The sequence below is a fragment of the Andrographis paniculata genome, unplaced genomic scaffold (genome assembly GCF_009805555.1).
Source record: "Andrographis paniculata isolate CXL003 unplaced genomic scaffold, ASM980555v1 Contig75END, whole genome shotgun sequence".
Lineage (NCBI taxonomy): Eukaryota > Viridiplantae > Streptophyta > Magnoliopsida > Lamiales > Acanthaceae > Andrographis > Andrographis paniculata.
The window spans coordinates 2,600,382-2,622,951 of record NW_026137612.1 but is presented as its reverse complement, the minus strand read 5'-3'; the positions used below and the strand labels follow the sequence as shown (position 1 = coordinate 2,622,951).

The window sequence follows — 22,570 nt, the reverse complement described above, 5'->3', positions numbered from 1 at the left end:
ACGGGAAGAACCAGAATATGTGATGTTGTGTGATGTTGTGATTAGAATGAAGTGTATATTTTATAAATATAATTATTTATAATTAAAAATATTATATACTATTCCATAAAAATAATATTAATATTAATATCAATATTGATAAAAAATAAATAATTGTTGAGGATTAAAAGTTAGTATACTATTATTTTTTTTATACTTATATTTTAATGTTATAATATTTTATTATATAAGTATATTTAATTTAAATTATATTATTATTCAATATATAAATATTTTTATACTGTTAAAAAATAAAAGTATATGAATATTAAAGAAAAGTAATATATATAGAAAATAATTGGGTTGATGAAATTATATTTGTTGATGTATTTTTTCAACAATAAAAAATAAAATCTGAAAAATAGGAAATTATCTTCGAATTTGATATATTTAGCGCCTGAGATTAGGAATCTCTAAACACTGTACGGTACATAAAATAAATTGGAAAATAAAAGACTGAAAATTTAAATGATGATCTCCGAATCACTGACTTTGCCGTCGTTTGGAGATGATTAAAGATATTTTGTCAGTTGCAAATCTCAATCCTTAAATACTCTTCAGAAATGGTACTTGGAACCGTCGCCTGAACGGTTACAACGCCTCCTCTCAACCGTTCGCTAAACCCTCTTTTGCTGACACGTGCTCTCAGCCGACCGAGCTCTTATTCTCACTTGCTTTCCGCGGCATCCGACCTCCACAACAACCAACAATTCGTTCATCCAACTGTGAATTAACCGACTTGCCTATCCGCCCACAAACCAACCGACTTGTTGGCCCGACCACAGACCTTCCGACTTGTAGGTCCAGCCACAAACCTCCCGCCTTGCAAACCATCCGACTTGTTGGTCTGACTATAGACCTTCCGACTTGCATACCATCCGACCCGCTGACCAACCGACTTGTTGGCCCGACCACAGACCTTCCGACTTGTTAGTCCAGCCACAAACCTCCCAACTTGCGGACCATCCGACTTGTTGGTCCAGCCGCAAACCTCCCAACTTGCAGACCATCCGACTTGTTGGTCCGACCACAGACCTCCCGACCTGCATACCATCCGACACGCTGACCAACCGACCTGTAAACTGTCCGACCTGCAGACTTTCTGACCTGCGGACCTTCCGACCTGCAAACTGTCCGACCTGCAGACTTTTCGACCTGCGGACCTTCCGACCTGTGGACCTTCCGGCCCACTTATATGCTTAGAAATACGTATTATTCACCCGATTCTCGAAACATTCATTGATCAATCTAACAGACCCAATTATAGGCTCATATTTTCTTCTAACTTGGGCTTTTTAACCTAATTATAAATTTCATACGTAACAACTTGCCCACCGCCATCAGACTTTCAAACGTGATTCCTCAATCATCGTTTGGAAGTTCGCAATATATATATATATAATCACCCCTTCTAAGGAATTGCCTCTGCAACTGCAACTAGTTACTTGAACACATTGTGAGCCACAAAACTCTCCATCTCCACTACTAGCCTTTGCTGTTCTCACTCTCTGCAATTCCCAACCATGACAAATCAATACATACCTGCGCTTCCCTTCAACGGATCAGTTCCTGAAACAGCTTTCGTAGCGACAAAAATGATCACTCCAACCATTCGCCCATATTGCACTACTTCGGAAGACTCCAATCGAATGAGAGAGGTCTTGGAGGCAGGAAATCTACTAGCTATCAAAAATCCCAACTACAACGCTATCCGTCTTCATGATAGCATCAAAACTCATCTGACGGATCCCAAAGATCCCTACCGCACCTGGTACAAAAGGGTAGCAGAACACTTTCAAGATCAATGGAAAAACCAACAAATCGACCAGGTCATACTTCTGTCTACGCTCCCATGTCATTTACATAAGAAAGTTCTTCTAGCACTGTCGGTGTTCTGGCACCATGAGATGTGCGTCTTCCTTCTTCCTACAGCCCCCATCGGCCCCACACTCATGGATATGGCCATGATCGCACATCTGCCAATTGTAGGAGAAGACCTTGTAATGGGTGCCCTAGATGGGCAAGAGCCCAATGCAGACCATTCGGGCTGGTCTCTGGCTGGTGTTAAGGAATGGGGCTGGACCAAATTTTTAAACGACCAGCAAGGAGCAGATGGGACCCCTGTGACTGACCGTGAGCATACTGCCTGCCTGCTCTTCTGGCTCTGTAGGTATGTCATCGTTTCCCCTTCGAAATGCGTCCTTCCCTCTCATCTTGACTTGGCCATACATATAGCCTCTGGCCGATTCTTTTCTCTAGGTACTCTTTTCCTTGCCAATCTCTTTGAAGGGTTATCCAAGGTTAGCACCCGCCTTACAGATAAGGATGGTAAAAAATTAGATACCGCCGCGTCGGGCCCTTTTTGGTTCTTGGAATTATGGTTCCGTCTCTACTTTCTCGACGCGTTCCAACTTGGTCAACCCCCCGTTGCTCCCACACCTGATAAATCTCTGGGAATAGCCCTCAACAGACTCTGCTTGGGTCGTAATAACCTCCAAGCATCCGACCCTATCATTACTGCTATTCTAGCCGACGACCGTAGTAACTCTCGATTCTACATGTACCGAAAGTACGTCGGTTACGCGTCCGGCCTGTTTTGGCCAATCCCTGTATCTTCGCCTTTGTCCGAACCAGATCCACTTCCGCATCCAACTTACTCTTTCTCCTGGGATGCTGCTCTTAAACCTAGGTCTTTATTTATTAGTAAGAAAATTGATAAGAAAGGCCCCAAAGCATTTTATACCTTCAACTATCAGCCTCAATTTTTGGCACGCCAATTCAGATGCCAACAAGGCTTACCTGGTCCCATCGCCTATCCACATTTAATAATTCAAAGTCCAGATGGGAGAGTCATTCCTGAATTGATCGCTCCTTATGTATCTCAGCTTACCAATTACATAACTTCTAATTCCTACATTCCTTTCCGAACCTCTCCAGCTTCAAACGAATCCTTTCGCGAATGGTGGTCGGTCACATGGGCCTTAATTGCTCCTGACAAGGATTGCATGATTGGGCATTCTCCTACCCCAGCCTGCGTTGATATTAGGGACGACCCCATTAACCAACACCCGAAGGAAATTAATCACTCAAGGCACTGGATCAGGCACCCCACAGAGGAAAAGAAGAGCTTCTCAGACTCAGGCTATTCCCTTCTCTGGAGACAATCAACAGACATTGATAGACCGCTCATCAGGTCGGGCACCCGTAAAGACCCGACTTCGTCCAGGTATGTTACCATACTCCTAACTTAATCTGATTCTTTCCTTACTATTTTATTAATCCTCATTTTTAAATTTAGGTCCGACTTTGGCCAGGGCGACCGTCCAAGCTGCTTCAAACCCAAACAAATCACCAGAGCCACCAACCGACCAACTTCACGAACCTGAAATCCTGACCAAAATACGGGCCTCAATGAGAGCGCCTTCACCAGCCGAACCGGCAACATCCGGGGCTTCATCCCACAGTGAAGCGACTGCTTCAGAGATGGGTAGGTTGCCTTATGTCGCTTCAGACCCATCTCTGCCTAATACGGCACCAATGGCCACGCCCGCATCCGCCTCTGCTACAGTCGCCACTGGTGCAGACGCCTCTGATGCGGTCGTCCCAATTGACAGAAATGTCTCTGATGCGGCCGTCCGTATTGCGCCCGACGAACCGGCTGCAGCCGCCCTAGAGGCACCCGACCAAAGAGCAGCCGACTTGGGGGCAGCCGACCTAGGGGTAGCCGACCTGAGGGCTGCCGACCCGAGGACAGCAAACCCTCTTCCAGAAGCAGACAGACGGGAAGAAGAACCTGCACCTGTGCAACCGAGGGGTCTTTTACAAGAGTTACAAGAAATTGTCTCATCTGATTCAGAGACCTCTGTTAACCTGGTAGACACTTGAAACTCTTTTTCCAAATTATGAATTGGTGTTTTCATGATATTAAACACACTATATCTCCATCATTCAGGGACCAGATCCATCCCTCAGCGTCCATTTGAAGCAGCCGATGAGTCGGCCATCGAAATACCAGTCGCCTATCCTTCCAGACCTATCGCAATCCTGGCACCTTCTGCGACTACGATCCGTCCAGAGGTAAGTACCACTTTCACAACTAATTCTCGATATTTGTGCTTTATGTAATCTGAAATAAATATTCATTCTTTCAGGGATGTTCTGATCTAGCCTCTTTGTCGGCTGTTCCAATTCCGACGGACGTCCGAACTATAGTTGCACAAGCTGTTAATCAATCTTTTCCCGACATGGGATCAGACCTGCTTGACAGTCTTATTCAAGCCTTTGGTGGCCTTATATTTCAAATTTCTCCAGAATCGGCTACTGCCCCCATCCTTCACCAGCTGATGGAGCGACTATCCGAACTCCGAAATGAAATCTTGTTCGCTCAACTTCTGACAGCTGAAACGCCTCTGCTCGATTTGGATCAAATAAATCTGGAGGTTTCATTGACTAAAACTAAGGAATCTATTCAACAAGCGACTGGAAGACTAGAAGGCTTCTCTAACGCTAAAAAACAACTAGAAGAATCAATTCAACAAAATGAGGCAGAACTGAGAGTACTTCATCAAGAAAGATCTGTCCTGGAAGGCCACATAAACGACGAGCAACGCCTGATTGAGCGGTACAAGAAAAATGAAGCCGACCTGGACCAAGAGTTAAAGATTCAAGCCTGAACCCAACTTATAAGGCAGTACCAGTCGGCTGCTAACAACAGGCGACTCTCCAGGACAGAGGATAAATGGTCCCAGATTAAAATTATTTTAGTGTCTCTTATGTAAAATTTTGGAAACCTTGACTTAGTAAATAAATTTTTCTCCTTAAGGATCACTTTCCAAAATTCCGACCCTCCAGGGAACAAATCCAACTCATTTCCTTTTTAAACACTTGTAACCCCCTGCAAATCAACAACCAAACGCTTAACCACAAACTGAAATTTGGACATGCCTGAAATATTTAACAAAATGCCACACGATCGTCCTTATGTCCCTGTAAACAACTGGCAAGGTGCTGTTTAACCCTTCTTCGTGGGTAACCATCCGGTTGGAGGCCATGCCGAGGACTTGCTATGCATACTTAAGCAATTAGATTTTAAATTCAGATTTTCCAAACGAGGCAGAAAAACCATTCATTGTGTTATTCGCCTGATGGAAAACGTGCTAGAAGGATATGAGACCCTTCGGGATATACAAAATCGCCTTCCTGACATTAATCATCACATGGATTTAATTGAACACCATATGACAAAAATACTCCCAGACCTTGGTTGGGATCATACATTCTCCAATCAGCGCGCAGTCTTTTCGAGATTACGCACTCTTGTTGATCGTGAGCGCCAAGCAGTGACAGACATGAAAGCTCGCACCGACTATGATGTAGAGAAGATGCAAGACCAATGGGAAAAGTACCGACCTGACTTAGAGGACCTAATTGATGAAGAACCAGAACTAATCCCTAATCACTGGAATGAAAATTCTGACTCAGAAGAAAGTAATCCTCTGCACGACTCAACATCTGATAATGAGTGAACCATTTTTGGGTCTGAAACCTTGATAATCGGGTTCTAACTAAAATTACTGTTTCATGCTTTCTTGTTGTTTGAAAAGGCAGGAGAATACCTCTTCAGATATTTAGCATTAATACAATCATGTACCCTTTTACCTTCTTGATTATAATAATATAAGCACCATTTCCGATCTCTTTTTGAACTATAAATGGTCGTTCCCAATTCGGAGACCATTTCCCTAATTGATCAATATTCTTATATGGAGAAAGGATAGTTTTCCAAACTAGATCTCCTTCTTTGAATGTTCTATAAAAAACTTCCCTTCCATAAGTCTTAGCTCTAACCTCATTCTGCTTCACAATTTGATCAATTGCTTGAAGTCGATTGACATCCAAATTTTCCAATTGCTGCAACATATTTTGTTGATATTCCTCCGTAAATTCATAAGTGGTAAAGCTTGTACGTCCAGATGAAACTTGAACTTCAGCTGGCAACACAGCATCTTGTCCAAAGGTGAGCTGATATGGTGAAAACCCTGTGGCAGAGTTTCTGTTATTCCTATGCGCCCATAAGGCTCGAGATAACAACAAATGTCATTTCCTTGGGTTTCCTTCAATCGTTTTCTTTATAATCCCAATAATAATCTTGTTAGTTGCTTCTGCCTGCCCATTAGCTTAGGGATAATAAGGCGAAGAATGATTTAGATGAATACCAAACTCTGTCAAGAAGCTTAAAAACTTCTTCCCAGTAAAGACCAGACCTTGGTCGGTTGTTATTGAATGAGGAATACCATACCTATATATGATCTGATTCAACACAAAATCTATCACCTCCTTCTGATCCACGTTTTTTAAAGCAACCGTCTCAACCCATTTGGTGAAATAATCTGTTGCAACCAAAATAAAACAATGATTTTTGGATGATGGATGATGGATTTTACCAATAACATCCATAGCCCAAGATTTAAAGGGCCATGGTTTTTACCATAGCTTGCAATTCGGTAACTGGCAAGTGATTCAACTGCCCATGCTTCTGACATTCTTGACAACCTTTGGCGAATTGTATGCAATCTTCGAAAATCTTTGGCCAAAATAAACCTAGACGATGAATAGCCCATCTCATATTCAAACCTGCCCGATGAGCTCCACAGATGCCACTGTGTACTTCTGTTATCACCTCCAAAGCCTGTTTGGACCCCAAACATTTCAGGAGTAATCCTTCGAATGTTCTTTTGTATAATACTCCTTCTAATAACTGAAATCGCAACGCTTTCAACCGTATTCCAATCGGTACATTTGCTCCTGGGTCTTGCAGATACATGATGATTTATGTTCTCCAGTCGGTTCCAGCTTTTGTCTCAGGGCCAACCTCTGCACAGATATCTTTTGGGATTCCCTTACAAGCTTTTTGAACTAACTCATCTGCAAATTAATTTTCTTTTCTAGGGATGAACTCAATTATCACTTCGAAGATCTTTGATAGCAACCAACCTACCATATCCCTATATCTGTGTAGATGGGGATACTTGCAAACATATTGTTTGTTTACTTGGTTAATTACCAATTGAGAATCCCCTCTTATGATCACCGACTGAACTTTCCTGGCTATCAAGGCTTCTAATCCCAAGATTAAAGCCTCATACTCTGCTGAATTATGAGTCATGGCTTCTAATTGCAACTGCAACTTGATCCTTTGACCATCTGGTCCCTCCAACAAAACACCTGCACCCGATCTGTTTCCTGAGGTAGAACCATCAAAAAACATTAACCAATTTCGGGTACTTACATAAGACATGTATCCGGTCGGTTCCTGCTCATAACATGCAAAGTCTGCCAAAAACTCTGCTATTGCTTGGCCTTTCACCGCCCTTAGAGGAGAATGATACAAATCGAAAGGAGCTAATTTAATGGCCAATTTCATAAGTCTGCCCTGCATAGTAGGTCTTTGCAAAATTAACTTGATGAGATCAATCCTTGAAATAGCCTCAATTCTCCTGGGCAACATATAATGCTCGAGTTTGGTGCATGCAAATACCAATTAATAACACATTTTTTTCTGGCATAGTATAATTTAATTCTGGTCCTGTGAGAGTCTTGCTCAATTAATAAATTGTCCTTTCCTTTCCATCATCTCCATCTTGTGCTAATAAGCAACTGACCACTTCATATGTATTTGCCAAATAAAGTTTTAGGGGCCGACCTTCCTTAGGAGGCATCAACACAGGTGGTTGAGCCAACGATTTCTTTATAGCTTCTAAAGCTGTCTGTTGGTCTGGTCCCCACTCAAAAGCGCTTCCTCTTGCTTTCAATAATTTAGTGATTGGTCTGACCTTGCCAGCAGCATTGGAAATAAACTGTCTGAGATAATTTACCTTCCCCAAAAGACTTTGAATTTCCTTAACTGTCTTGGGTGGTCGGCTGGCAAGAATTGCCTTGGCTTTATTAGCATCGAACTCAATTCCTCTTTCATGAACCAAGAATCCCAAGAAACTCCCGGCTGAGATACCGAAAGCACACTTAGTCTGGTTCATCTTCAATTTGTACTTCTTCATGCGACTGAAAGCATCTTTAAGATCTTTCAAATGTTCCTCAAAATTGGAAGATTTGACGATAACATCATCAATGTATACTTCCATAGATTTACCAATGGGATCATGAAAAATCGAATTCATGGCCCTCTGATAAGTCGCCCCAGCATTCTTCAAACCAAAAGGCATAACTGTCGACTCATAAATACCTAAAGCTCCTGGACATCTAAATGCTTTCTTGTGAATGTCTTCTTCTGCAAAAAAGATTTGGTTATATCCTGCATAACCATCCATCAAACTGAGAATTTTGTGTCCTGCTGCTGAGTCAATTAGCATGTTGGCCATAGGCATCACATATTCATCTTTAGGAGTGGCCGTGTTAAGATCTCTGAAATCAATGTATATCATGATCTTACCATTCTTTTTAACCACTGGTACAATATTGGCCAACCAATCTGCATAACGGCAAGGCCGGATGAAACCTACTTTAAGAAGTTTCTGAATTTCCTCTTTGATTTGAGGCATTAAGTCAGGACTCATACGCCTTGGAGGCTGCTTGTAGGGCTTAAAACCTTTTTTAATAGGTAACCGATGCTCTATCAGATTTCGCTCTAAACCAGGCATTTCTGAATAATCCCAAGCTAAACAATCAATATTGTTTCTTATAACGTCGAGCATCAATATTTGTTGCTCTTTAGACAAATAACCACTCATCCTGATTATTTTTGGAACCAGGTCTGTTCCTAAGTTAAATTCCAGCAAAGGAACTTGTGTTGAAAAAGCTGGCTCTGTTTTTTCTAATAAATCAGGCCAACGAAAATGCTCGTCTTCTTGGAAATGAACATCATGAGTCTTTTTTATTTTTTCTACTTTTTTCAAAAGCTGATCTAAATAAAACTGATTTATAAGTACACTACAATCTTGTAAATTTTCACCTTCCATAAAAGATATATTATAAAAAATAGGTTTGGCTTCCTCAAGAGCCATACAGTACAACTGTTCTTTTAAAAGAACATTGAATTCTCGCCGATGAATTTAAAACCCTTCTTTTGGTATTCATTAGCCATAAAAAACTGAGACATTGAAGGTACATGACCAAAATAAAAAACTGATTCTTCAACTTGTTCTGATGCTCCGGAAGGGTTGTCATTTGCTTCCATTTTGAAGACCTGATTGCCTTCCCAGAACATTAATTGTTGATTAAGTGTCGATAGTACACATTTAGATGCATGAATCCAGTCTCGTCCAAGTAGGATTGAGTATGTAGTATCCGCATCCACCACAAAGAAAACAGAAGAAATCTTTTTAGGACCGACTTCAATTGAGGCGACCATCATGCCTTCTGGTCTGGTCGGCTACCCTGTAAAGCAAGTCATCTCAAAATCCACAGGAGATAAATCGTGAATTCCCTTCCCTAACTTCTTGAGAGTCTTTAATGGCATCACATTGAAGACGGCTCCGTTGTCTATAAAAACCTTCGTGATTGGTTTCCCACAAATATGAGCATTAACATATAGAGGCTTCAAATGGGATGTTGTGCCTTCTGGAATGGGAGGGAAGATTATTGGAGGAACCTCTGATTGAAAATCAGGATCTGAAATCTTTGCCCATTCTGGCTCTTCTAAATAATCATCCACCAAACTTGCCCACAAGGGTTCTTCTTCAATTCGGTTGATTCCTGTCATTCGGCAGGGAACTCGTGGCCCTAATACTGACAGGAGATGAACTGTCAGAGATTGCAAACGAAACTCCTCCAGAGATGGATTGATGTTAATCCGCTCACAATACTGACATCTGAAACCTTCAATTCTCTCATCTGGTACCTCTTTACCCCTTTTTTGTATGGACCGACCTCCTTCATTGCACTCAAAGACGCTTTGCACATACTTAGGCTACCTTGAGGAGGAGACTTCTATGGACCGACTTCCCTCAGATAATTAGCAGCACCTCGCATGTTGGTCGGCTGCTTTGACGAGGCGACCCCTATGGACCGACCTCCTTCCAGAGAATCAATAGCGCCTTGCGCATCATTCGGTTGCTCAAATTAGACGACCCTGATGGACCGACCTCCTTCAGTATATTTAGCAACGCCTCGGATATTGTTCGGCTGCTTCGATGATGCGACCTTATTCCTGTATCTCACAGCATACCTGCGCTTGGCATTCCGAATCTGAGTACAATTCATACCTGGAAAACGAGGATCCACATCAATTGGTAAATGTTTTTTATTTCGAGTCCATTTGCTTCCGACCAAGGCCGTCCTTCTAGTCGGGTGGTCCCGAACTAAAACTTGCTCCTTTAACTCCACATTAAAAGAACCATCTTGATTATCCCATTTTTCAGCCACTGTTTTGTCACAAACCTTGAGTTTTTCTTCTGGTCGGCCACTGTTTGATGAGTTTCCTTTTTCCCGATCTAGGACTTACTTGTATATTAACCATTGCTGTGGTTACTTTTAGAAAAGGCTGATGCTCTACACCTAAAGTGATATTTGAGCCGACCTGCCTTAATGACCTTTTGGATCTCATTTCGAAAATGAGTGCATTGACTTGTATTATGTGTGAAAGAGTTATGTCACTTACAATATGGTCTTCCTTTAATCTCTTCCTTAGTAGCTAACCTTTGCCCTTTTGGAATTCGAATCTGGCCGTCAGTTAGCAAAATATCAAAAATTTCATCAGCCTTTGAATTGTCAAATGTAGGTTGCTCTTTCCCTTTAGTTCATGGTACTGGCTTTAATTTAGAGCATACATAAGACTTTCCTGAAATGATCTCAGCCGCCATTTCTTCTGTCTGATCATAATCAAAGTCGTATGCTTCTTTTTCCATACTCGCCATATGCTGAACTTTATTACGCCTGAAATTCTGATCATTTTCTCTGAAAAGAGACTCTAAACGTCCAGCCTTGGAAGCGAGACTTGCCAAATCTTCCACATCATGAGCAGTGAGTGCCTCCCTTAGGCGGCCATGCATATTCCTGACCACTAAATTGATCATTTCTTTTTCATTGATTATAGTAGGACAACGTCCTTTCATCAAGCGCACTCTTTCAATAAACTGTGAGGCTGACTCTTCTGGATATTGCTTAAATTCCAATAAATCGGTCAGAGAAACAGTTGGTAAATGATTGAAAAATGTAGCATGGAACGCCATTTCCAAACCTTCCCAAGTTTGTATTTGCCCAGGTGGCAAGTTTACGAACCATGAGAAAGTTGTTCTGGTGAGAGATAACCCAAATAACTGCAGTTTATAAAAAGGATTATTTCCAACTTCCTCCAACTTCCCACATGCTCTATGGTGGAGGATCCGTCTTCCCCTGAAAAGGCATGGAAATCAGGTGGTCGATAATTCCTTGGAAGTGGATAGTCATTAATGATCCATTCGGGGAAAGGCCTTTGATAAGCAGGGCAATTGGCCATCTGAGGATTCAGGCCGAAATGCACTCTCAACACTTGCGCAATCTCTTCAGGATCACATGAGGGTGTTGATGATCAGGGATGAAGATGGGATCTTGCACATGTGCTCCTTGCCTCTATTCCCTGACAACGTTTGGCTGCAGATTGTCAATTCTTGGCCCCAAATGAACATTATTAGGGAAAGTTATAGGAGTCTTTCCCCTATCTGTTCGGTTGAACGTTGTGGGGCTTGGAAGTGTGCTGTCAACGTATGATGGCCCTGCGAAATTTGCTTGCATTCTTGACGGTGATATTCCTGGCGGCGTCTGAGTGAGTTGAAGAGTAACCCTTGATAAAGTTTGATCTAACATGTTCTACATGAGATTTTGTTGCTTGCGCAACATGATATTCTGTTGCTCGCGCAACATATTCTGCATAGCCGAAGTTTGTTGATTGTTCAATTGTTGAACATAAGACAACCAATCGGTAGGTGGTTGGGGGATCTCCCCTGGATTTGGCATGACGGGTGGTGAAATATTTTCTCCCACCGGTGCTGATGATGATTGAGGTTGTGTGCCTGCCATACTGAGTTTTCTGATGATTCGGCCGGACCTCAGTCGTATGAAATTCTCTGTTGATGTAGGATCAGCAATCTTGCCTTTCTCCTACTCTGGTCGCCAATTTGTTGATGTATTTTTTCAACAATAAAAAGTAAAATCTGAAAAATAGGAAATTATCTTTGAATTTGATATATTTAGCGCCTGAGATTAGGAATCTCTAAACAATGTACGGTACAAAAAATAAACTGGAAAATAAAAGACTGAAAATTTAAATGATGATCCCCGAATCAATGACTTTGTTGTCGTTTGGAGATGATTGAAGATATTTTGTCAGTTGCAAATCTCAATCCTTAAATACTCTTCAAAAACGGTACTTGGAACCGTCGCCTGAACGGTTAAAACGCCTCATCTCAATCGTTCGCTAAACCCTCTTTTGCTGACACGTGCTCTCAGCCGACCGAGCTCTTATTCTCACTTGCTTTCCGCGACATCCGACCTCCACAACAACCAACAATTCGTTCATCCAACTGTGAATCAACCGACTTACCTATCTGCCCACAAACCAACCGACTTGTTGGCCCGACCACAGACCTTTCGACTTGTAGGTCCAGCCGCAAACCTCCCGCCTTGCAAACCATCGGACTTGTTGGTCCGACCACAGACCTTCCGACTTGCATACCATCCTACCGGCTGACCAACCGACTTGTTGGCCCGACCACAGACCTTCCGACTTGTTGGTCCAGCCGCAAACCTCCCGACGTGCAGACCATCCGACTTGTTGGTCCAGCCGCAAACCTCCCGACTTGCAGATCCTTCGAGTTGTTGATCCGACCACAGACCTCCCGACCTGCATACCATCCGACACGCTGACCAACCGACCTGTAAACTGTCCGACCTGTGGATTTTTCGACCTGCGGACCTTCCGACCTGCAAACTGTCTGACCTGCGGACTTTCCGACCTGCGGACCTTCCGACCTGCGGATCTTCCGACCTTCAAACTGTCCGACCTGCGGACTTTCCGACCTACGGACCTTCCAACACTACTAAAAGATTGACTTTTTGTAGCGAGTATTTTGTCCGTCAAAATAAGTCTGCTACAAAAAGTGGCTTTTGTTACAAAATTTATCGGAATAAAAAGTTTAATGGTTGGTCAACCTTTTTTTTGTATTTATTTCGATAATTTATCTGTAATAAATACATTTTCGACGGGATGTCGTCCTATATAAATTTGTTACGAAATTCAAACCGTAACAAATATCTAAATGTTGAAAATTTCTGTATATATATAAAATCTATATAGAATTATTTTAAAATTTTAAAAAAACTTAGTTTTTTCGGTAATTTATTCGTAACAATTACACATTTTGGATGAGATGTTATCATATACCTATTTGTTATGCATTTCAAGCCGTAACAAATAAGTTAATATTAAAATTTTCTATTTAAATAAAAAAAATCAATATAAAATTATTTTAAAATTTAAAAAAATATTTATTTCGATAATATATCAGTAGCAATTACATATAAGGTAAGATGTAATATATATATACTTTTTGCAAATTTAATCGGTAACAAAAATTTTAATATTATAATTATAAAAAAATAATTATATACAATTATTTCAAATTTATTTTTATAATTGAAACTAATTAATTTATTATACTTTATATTTTCATTGCTAATTATAAATTAATTGATAGAAATAATAAAAATATCTTCAATTTCTTCTAATTATTGTTTATTTTTCTATTAATATATAATAATTTAAATTAAAGATAAAAATAAAATAAACAAAACCTGATATAAACATCAAACCCTAGCCGCCGCTTGCCTTCTTCTTCCTCTTACTTTTTCTTCTTCATTTCCATTTTTTCTTGTTTCTCCTTCTTCGTCCTCCCCTTCTTTGTTTTCTTCTTCCGCCTTTTATTCCTCATTTCCTTTCTTTCTTCGTTTACTTCTTTTCTTTGTTTCATTTTTCTTCTTCTCTAGAGTAGCTGTTGTCCGCCTGTTCCGTTCGTGGTCGCCGATTGATGTCGGAGATGAAAACCGAAGACACCATTGTCACCGATAGGAGCTTTCCGGCAAAAGAAAGAAGGATAAGTTGTTCTTACCGTGTTCTTGATTTTATTTCCTTTTGTGTTTTGCTTCCTTGGAGTAGCAACAAATGCTTTGTTGATATCTAGTTACAAATCTCTTGTTTTGAAAATTATTTAATTATATGTTGTGTTGCTACTTTGGGTTATTCTGATTTTATGCAAAAAATATGTTATAGGTTAAAATTGAAAATTGAAAAAATTCTATTAGTTGAGCTGAATTCCAAGATCCAATCACACTTATATGGTTGTGTAATGTGAGATATTTGTGGAGAAAACTCTGAGATGGGGATTGTGTATGACAATCTAAGCATTAACATTTGAGTCACTTCTAGGAGAATAACATTAAACACTGCAGAAATGTAGTTGGTTCCGTAAGTAACATATACTTGCATTATAATTTTCTGCGATTGATTCGTGTATGTAAATGTATGGAATAAAAGATTCATTGGAGTTGTGCCGATCTCACCATGCCTCACCTTGAAGTCTTCACTACTTCTAAATGGAAGTATTTATCCTTGCTAATATTATAATATGATACCATGTTTTTTCAAATAATGTATCTTATATTAATAAATCACTGCGGGATTAGATTATTGCAGGCGAATCTTTTATAGCCACTTAAAGACATTGAAACCATAAATGCCAACAAAATTGTACTACACCCCGGAGAATTGCTCTTATGAACGATCTGATGTTTTAAATAGTTAAGTTGCTATTATTAGTTGTTAGAATGCATTTGTAATTATGTTAGGATTTTCTGTACTTGAGCATGCTTTAGTTTCTACCGTCATTAGCTAAATAGAGTTGAATTGGATAACATGCTCAGGCACAATTGTTCATCTTATCAGTTTAGTTTTAAATTTTTTGGTGATATACAATAATGGTTGCATTAATCCTTGGTGAAAGTTAATTGGAGGATGAGTTGATGAGCAATGAACAATTTTTTTTTGACTTGTCTCAGGCTCTTCAGAAGTTCCCAAAATAAACTGGTGAATGTTGAATGTAAATAATGGGGAAAAGACTTTCTATGTCCCCCATGATTCACTCTGATAAAGTACTCTTGACACTTCTGCTTTAAGCAAAAGAAAGTTACTAATGGAGTCTTGGCCCTTGATAATTCCAGAAAGAGACGAATCTTGATAAAACTGCCTTAGATATTTTACCATTATTTTCAAAGGTACATCAATGTAATATTTTTTTGTCTAAGTTGTATGTTTTCTTTGTATTCTTGAATTTCGGTTTAGATGACATTAATGTGATAGGAGATGATGCATCTGAGTTAAAGCGGCTGAAAATTTGCAATGCTTGCTAAATTCATTTTTTTTGATATGCCCTAAACTATATATTGGTTGATGTTGGAATTAGCTTTAGCTCTACCCATGTGCTGATTTTTTTTTTCTCTGTTAAATAGCCTTAGAAGTAGGAAGTCAGGCAGAAGAACAGTGAGAACAAAATGGGGTATCACCATCAGTTTCGAGATAAAGGAAAAGCTAAGGTGGAGGATGAATCAAAGGATAAAAATAAATAGTGGCAAATATTCAGGTCTGGGCTATCGTATAAGGGGATTTCGATTAAAGAACTGAGTCAAGAGAGGTTTCAACAATCGGGGGTTGTTTGTCGACGTTGTGGAACAAGTCATTCAGGTACCCGTTGTGATAAAGTTCCATTAACACGTTTTAAGTGTGGTGGTAGTGGTCATATTGTTAGGTTATACCTTAGTGTGGTAACTGCAAGGGAGTTTGCAGAACCGAGATTTCGGCCATGGCAATAGCCATCTTCGCAGTCACAGGGGAGAGGATTAGGACCATCATGGCGAGATGGTCGAAGTCAGTCACGTTCATCATCTAGGCAGCCAAGCAGAGGACCTAACCAGCGTGGCAGAATAAATGTTGTTACCCAAACAGAGGCTGATCATCACTTAGGTGAGGTTCTAACGGGTAGATTTATTGTTTGCAGTTTGTCAGCTCTTGTGTTATTTGATTCGGGTGCAACGTTCTCGTTCATATCTAAACGTTTGGTTAAAAGATTGGGTCTGAATTCATCGGTAGAAGTGGTAGTGGAATTTTTACTTCCATCAAGAGAAGTATTAGAGTGCCGAGAATTTTATATACAAATTCCGGTTAGTATTGGGGGAGTTGATTTTGCTAATAACTTGTTGAGTGTATATATATATTGTTGTCGAGTTTGATATCTTTATTGCATCATTTCACTATTGGCATGTAGGGGTGGAAATAGGCCAGGCCAGGCCAGGCTTTGGTTAAATAGGCTTGGCCTGTCTTAAAAAGATATGGCCTGAGCCTGGCCTACCAGCCTGAAAAAAAATATTTTTAAAGCCTGAGCCTGGCCTGGCCTATGAGCCTGTTTAAAAGGCTACATAATAATTTATTATTATTATTATTTTTTTTTTTTTTGTAAATTTCGTACTATAAATAAAAAATAAAACAGATACAATTATTTATATTATATATAAAAAAATAAAAAATTCTGTTTTTTAATGACAAAAATAATCATTTTTATTGCCATATAAAAATACAATATATTATACTAATAATTTGCAAAAAAACGTATATTACAATTCATTCAAATATATATATAATTATTGGGAATAAGTCTTGCAAACTCCAGACAAAAGCTGATAGAAATTACTGCATAATGACATTAAAAAAAAAACAGTTTACATCAATCTATTGTCATTAAGCTGATTGTTCTAACAAAGAAATAAGCAACGCTAACTCAGAAGCAATATTAAAAAATTCGACAAAAATATTTAGAAATTAATAACATAGTTTTTCAAGTTCACGTCACCCACAGGCCACAAGCCACAAGAATTGCAAATTCCCCCAAAGTTTCTGAAACCATTAAATCTGTTCAAGTACAAAAGTTGATCAAATTAGTATTATATCTGAAATTTCTTCCTTCTATATATAAATTACGCAAAGCATCAAAAAATTATATTAGAACAAAAAGAAAAAAGGAATATCTTACTTACCAATACAATAAAAGTTTCAAGAGAAAAATAGCAAATAGATCAATAATATCTTCTGGACATTAGCATTTCCACTCCTAAAATCAAAATTTAAAATTTCAGCACCTGCAAACCTATCCAAATATTTTAAAAAAAATAAATAAATAATTGTAATATCAAAACAACCACCTGCAAACCTATCTAAATATTTCAAACAATACATCCTGCAACAAATTTCAGAAAATCAAAGTTGAATCCTCCCAAAATACATCATGCAACAACAATATCTTACTAAAAAAATCAGATTTTCAAACAATTAATCTGTATAAAAAATTTCAGAAAATATTATAAATTTAAAACGTACCGCAACCAAAGTATTAAAGAACTTCTTTAATCTATAAGCTTATCTCCTTCAAAGACTCATTCACCTTCAAATGAGAGAAATATTTTTATTAGAAAAAAATATATTGTGGGTGATGAATAAGATAAAGAAAAGACAGTTAATAATAAAATTTACCTTCTTTTTTTTCAAGTTGTATTTATGTCGAAGCCAATCTCCTCCACAAATTAGTGTCTCAATAGATTCTTCATTCAATCTTGAACGATATTCATCTATAATTCTACCTCCAGCACTAAATGTAGACTCTGAAGCTACCGTTGATATTGGAATCGCAAGTACATCAGCAGCCATCTTCGATAAAACTTTATATTTCATGCTGTTGTTCCTCCACCACTCCAAGGCACAAAATGAAGACATATTTCCATCAGGAATATAAACACTGTCCTCGAGATAGGCATCCAATTCAGATTTTGATACAGGAATTGCTTCTTTTGCTCTTACAAGACTCATAATTTGATCAAACCCAGTAACTATCGCAGATTCAGATTGGGTGGTGGCAGAGGAGATGTTAGCCATATTGCACTGACTTGAGGATGATTCTTCAACACTTAAGGCCACATAATCATTATATAGTTGTTGCAGTGAAGCACGCACTTTGTTCACATACTCGGCAGCAACTTCTTCAGACTTGTATATCATTGGAAAACATATTTCAACACCATGAAATTTAACTCTCGGATCCAATACATTTGCAACAGCCATCAATAGATTGCACTCACCCCAATATTTATCAAACTTTTCTTTCATTTGCGTTGCCATTTGTATCATAAAAAGATCATCATCCTTTGTCGCATCATCAATTACTTGCTTCACTTTCCAGACCTCTGAAAGATACAAGTTGGCAGTAGGATATTCACTTCCAGATATTAAATTGGTAGCTAAGTTGAAAACCTCTAAAAGTTTACAAACTTTCTCGACTTTCTCCCAATCTTCATTTGAAGGTGCAAATGTATAATGAGGTTCTCTTTCTTGGTATTCTGAGAAGACAATCTTGAATTTTAAAGCAGCGGCTAACATGTGATATGTAGAATTCCACCTTGTTGGACAATCAATTATCAACTTCCTTTCTTTTAGATGCTTTTGTTCAACTACTTCACCAAAACTCTTCAATCTTGAATCATTGAAGTTTACATACTTCACACTTTCACGAACATTATGGATGATATCTTTGATTCGACTAAGCCCATCTTGCACCAAAAGATTCAATATGTGTGCACAACATCTAACATGAAATAGAGCTCCATCGAGGACAAGCTTGGTGCTGCGTGATATGTAGTCTTTTAGATACCTCAAGCACGAGTCATTATATGAAGCATTGTCAACTGATACTGAGAACACTTTATCTTCGATCCCCCAAGCCTTCAAACATTTGAAAATGGCATTGGCTACATCAATTCCTCGCCTTGGAGCAGGCACCTTGACAAAGCTTAAAATCCTTTTCTGAAGCTTCCACCCAGAATCTATAAAATGACCAGTGATTACCATATATTCAATCACTTGATGACTGGATTTCCACATATCTGTTGTCAAGCTAATCTTGCTCACACTCTTTAATAATTCCTTCAATGCTTTTCTTTCTGCTTCATATATTGCTATGCAATCACTTCGTATCGTCTTACGAGAAACTTTCTGAAATTCAGGGTTCGCATACTGAAATGACCATATAAAAGCATCGTCTTCTACAATGCTAAAAGGATACTCATGTACCATAATAGAAGTGGCAATGACTTCCCTCATCTTTTCATTAGAAAATCTAAACCCCGGACTTATAAACGGATTACTTGAATTGGATGGCTTAAAAGGAATGACACATTGTTTCTTTTGTGAAGCCATTTGTACTGACCTCTGCAAACACCCTTCTGAATGTCTCTTTAGATGGCTTGTGCTCGCACCTCTTCCCCCAGTAGCAAATGCATTTTTACAGTATTTGCAAATAGCTTTCTTAACACCTTCAGCAACTTGAATTTCATCAAAGTCATTCCACACAATTGAAGTTTTTTTCCTTTTTTTCCTATTGGCACCTTCATTTGCTTGATTTGAATTCCTTTCGTCTTCATTTCTGTTATCATCCACAGGTTGGCTTGAAAGGGAATCCACTGATATACTATTGTGTGTATCAGATGGAAGATCAAAAATATTTGTTTCATCCATCGAAGCCATATCCTGCTTCAAAATAAATAAAAAAATTTATTTAATTAATGATATACATTATAAACAAAAATATCAGAAACTGTTCATTCTTGTAAATATATATCTTATATTTTTCTACAAAAATATAAAATTTTCATTTTAATCTAAATAATATAAAACACAAAAATAAAAATAACAAAACTATTTTAAAAAAATGACATTATAAAAAACAAAAAAAACGTCATAAAAAAATATATAAGATAAATAAAATATAACAAAAAACAAAAAATATATATATTGAAATTCATATCTAAATAAAAATAACGAAAAAAAACATATAAAAACGATATTTACCTTATTTTTCCAAATTCCACCGGTAGCAATAAAAAAGAAGAGGCGATGAAGACAGAAGAAGGAAAAAGAAAAGTAGTGGGTCTCTGTGAAGAAGATTGCAAAACCCTGGACGGCGTGGAGGTCTGGCAGCAGTTGCAGGCTTGCAGCGGTGGAAAAGGAATATGGACAGTTGTTGTTCAGTTTACAGCGGGATAATATTTGAATTATGATAAAAGAAACAAAAAAAGGAACATGTGTGCAGTAGTTGTTCATATTTGAAATTTTTTATTGGGATAAAAATTATTTTTATTTTTGTTTTTTTTTAATAAATTTATAATTAAAATTTTTTTTTTATATATCATTATTATATATAAAACTATTCTTATTTTATAATAATAAAAAATAATTTTATATAATAATAATATTATTATTAAACAGGCCGGCCTGTTTAGTAAATAGGCTTTTTCATAAGCCTAAGCCTATTCTGTATATATAAACAGGCTTTAACAAAAATCTGAACCTGGCCTTTCTAATAAATAGAACAGGCCAGGCCAGGCTTGATGTAGGCCAGGTCATAGGCCCCTGACAGGCCGCCTGGCCTATTTCCACCCCTATTGGCATGCAATGACACGTATTTTATGATTGACGAAAATTATATTTTATTTTAAAAGGTATAACATGACATATTTCACATTAGTTCTTAAAATGTATTTAATTCTAAACTGCTTTTAAGAAAAAATATTTGGTTCAGGTATGCATGGCACCTCCGGGACAGGGGACGTCTCGGGATATAGAAAGATGGGCTGAGTGGGTGAACTTACATCTATTGTATTATATGTAAATTTTTAACCGGAAAAACCTCTTGTTTAGGAGTGTGTTTTGTAAATATTCATAAATTAGATTTTTTATATATATAATAATGCGCTTTTATGGTTAATTTTAGCTTTAACATTGTATTGTGGAGCCCAAAGTAGGAGGTGACGACCTCATGATGTAGTGTAGCGGTAGCATTTCCAGTATGAGCCAACTGGGGATATTACATCTGCACTTCTCAAAGACCTTAAAAACAATAACCAAGCAAAACCTATTATTGTCTGTTGCAAAGTCAAACCCACCGACACTGGCTTGTTATAAAAGAAAATGTATACAACTAACAACATTGCTTGTTCCTAAGAAGATACATGCCAATATTCTAGAATTCAGAAATCCAAATATTGCTATATTCAATTTTCAGCCACATTTCTTATTCTTGGAATCATAATGACCGACACCAATTCTATGCACATGCCAAAAAGGGGAAATGATAGGGAAAAATAATCAGTATATAGCCTGGAACACAAAATCCATCGATTCTTAAAGGAAAGCAAAGCAACATGTGTAATGTTTAATCCAAATTTTTACCTTTGCCTGAACACCATTCACTCTCTGCGCATAAAGGAGGTCTATCAAATGGCTTCTTTTATCGGTCTCAAGAACATATTCAACTCTTTGCACAATCAAATTTCTACTTGAGCCAACTCTCAAAATAGCCAGAAACAGGTAGTTTGATAGAAAGTCTACCACCAGCCTCTGCATTTCAAGAAAAATATAAAGGCTATGCCACAAATCTACAAATACAATAAGACATCGAGAATGCATATTCAGAAAACTTTGCTTCAGAATAAAGTAAACCGTTATAAAAAAAAATGATACTAGAGAGTTTGAAAGTAAACATGTAATAGTGTAAACTAAAAGCAAATCGATTATTAGACCAAACATGGTCCTAGAAATATAATTTAATTCTCTAATTACGACCTCTATATTGTAAAGTCGTAGTTTCATTGTACATGCATATGTACTTTTGTGGTAAGTTGTCTATGAATTGTACCATGGAATATTATTATAAGTAAATTCGGAAGATTTACCAGATTGGGCTGAATATGAAACACTAATCAACCAGACTGCAACTGCCCCTACCATAATTCTCTCCATAGTAATTCTCACAAAGAAAGAATCACGCATCCATCCACTCACACCAATCAATCGTATCCGCCCATAAGAGTGATTTCAGTTCTCTGAAACAGAAAATCGAAATCATCAATGAAATTTTCATCTTCTCTGCTGAATCAAGGTTCTGGTATCAAGAGGTACCAGGCGACTTGAAGATCACCCAAAAATCAAGAAACCAGGCCTGGATGATCAAAATAAAACTCCAAAAACATTCACTTATACAAATTTCTAGTCGAGCAGAATCAAAGCTCTCGATGCCAAATCAACCAAGGCAAACAACCGAAATAGAATGAGAACCACCCCACCATCCAAAAGAACATTGATGGTATGAATCGATCAATCACACACCACCCAATAATTGATCAGATTTTGCAAGAAATGAATGAAGAAACTTTTGCAAATCAAGAATCCAAAATTGACCGGGGATAAGGCTTACCGATGGATGGAGGCAACGACAATGGTGATATGAGTCAGCGTCAGAAAGGTACAGGATTTCTGTGGTAGGGCGCGCCATTGCAGGACGCCGACGAAGATGAGCAGCGTCGTTGGTCATCGGACAACGGACACCACCGTCGTGGGTTGAGAATCAGGGCTTTCAAATCTGAATGGAAGATGGGATCCACATGTACGGCA

The 22,570-nt window shown here is 38.3% G+C and overlaps 1 protein-coding gene and 1 long non-coding RNA gene across 8 annotated transcripts; one reads left to right on the top strand and one right to left on the bottom strand.

Moving 5' to 3' along the window:
* Positions 1-15,649: 15,649 nt before the first annotated feature.
* LOC127266376 (uncharacterized) lies at positions 15,650-20,808 on the top strand. The gene is made up of 3 exons (XR_007842130.1): positions 15,650-15,763; positions 15,866-16,042; positions 20,700-20,808. It is a non-coding gene; the product is annotated as an uncharacterized LOC127266376 (long non-coding RNA).
* LOC127266373 (zinc finger BED domain-containing protein RICESLEEPER 2-like) lies at positions 16,776-22,570 on the bottom strand. Of its 7 annotated transcripts, XM_051296597.1 has the most exons (9): positions 22,374-22,570; positions 21,853-22,002; positions 21,350-21,517; positions 19,970-21,007; positions 17,603-19,651; positions 17,450-17,513; positions 17,275-17,309; positions 17,110-17,183; positions 16,776-16,984 (listed from the first exon to the last, which is right to left on the bottom strand). In XM_051296597.1, exons 4-6 carry the CDS (start codon positions 20,219-20,221, stop codon positions 17,481-17,483), a joined length of 2,334 nt encoding a protein of 777 aa, XP_051152554.1. In that variant the 5' UTR covers positions 20,222-21,007; positions 21,350-21,517; positions 21,853-22,002; positions 22,374-22,570; the 3' UTR covers positions 16,776-16,984; positions 17,110-17,183; positions 17,275-17,309; positions 17,450-17,480. The 7 variants fall into 7 exon arrangements, with proteins under 7 accessions (XP_051152554.1, XP_051152553.1, XP_051152552.1 ...); XM_051296596.1 differs by lacking the exon at positions 17,275-17,309 and having other exon boundaries at positions 17,110-17,219; XM_051296595.1 differs by lacking the exon at positions 17,275-17,309.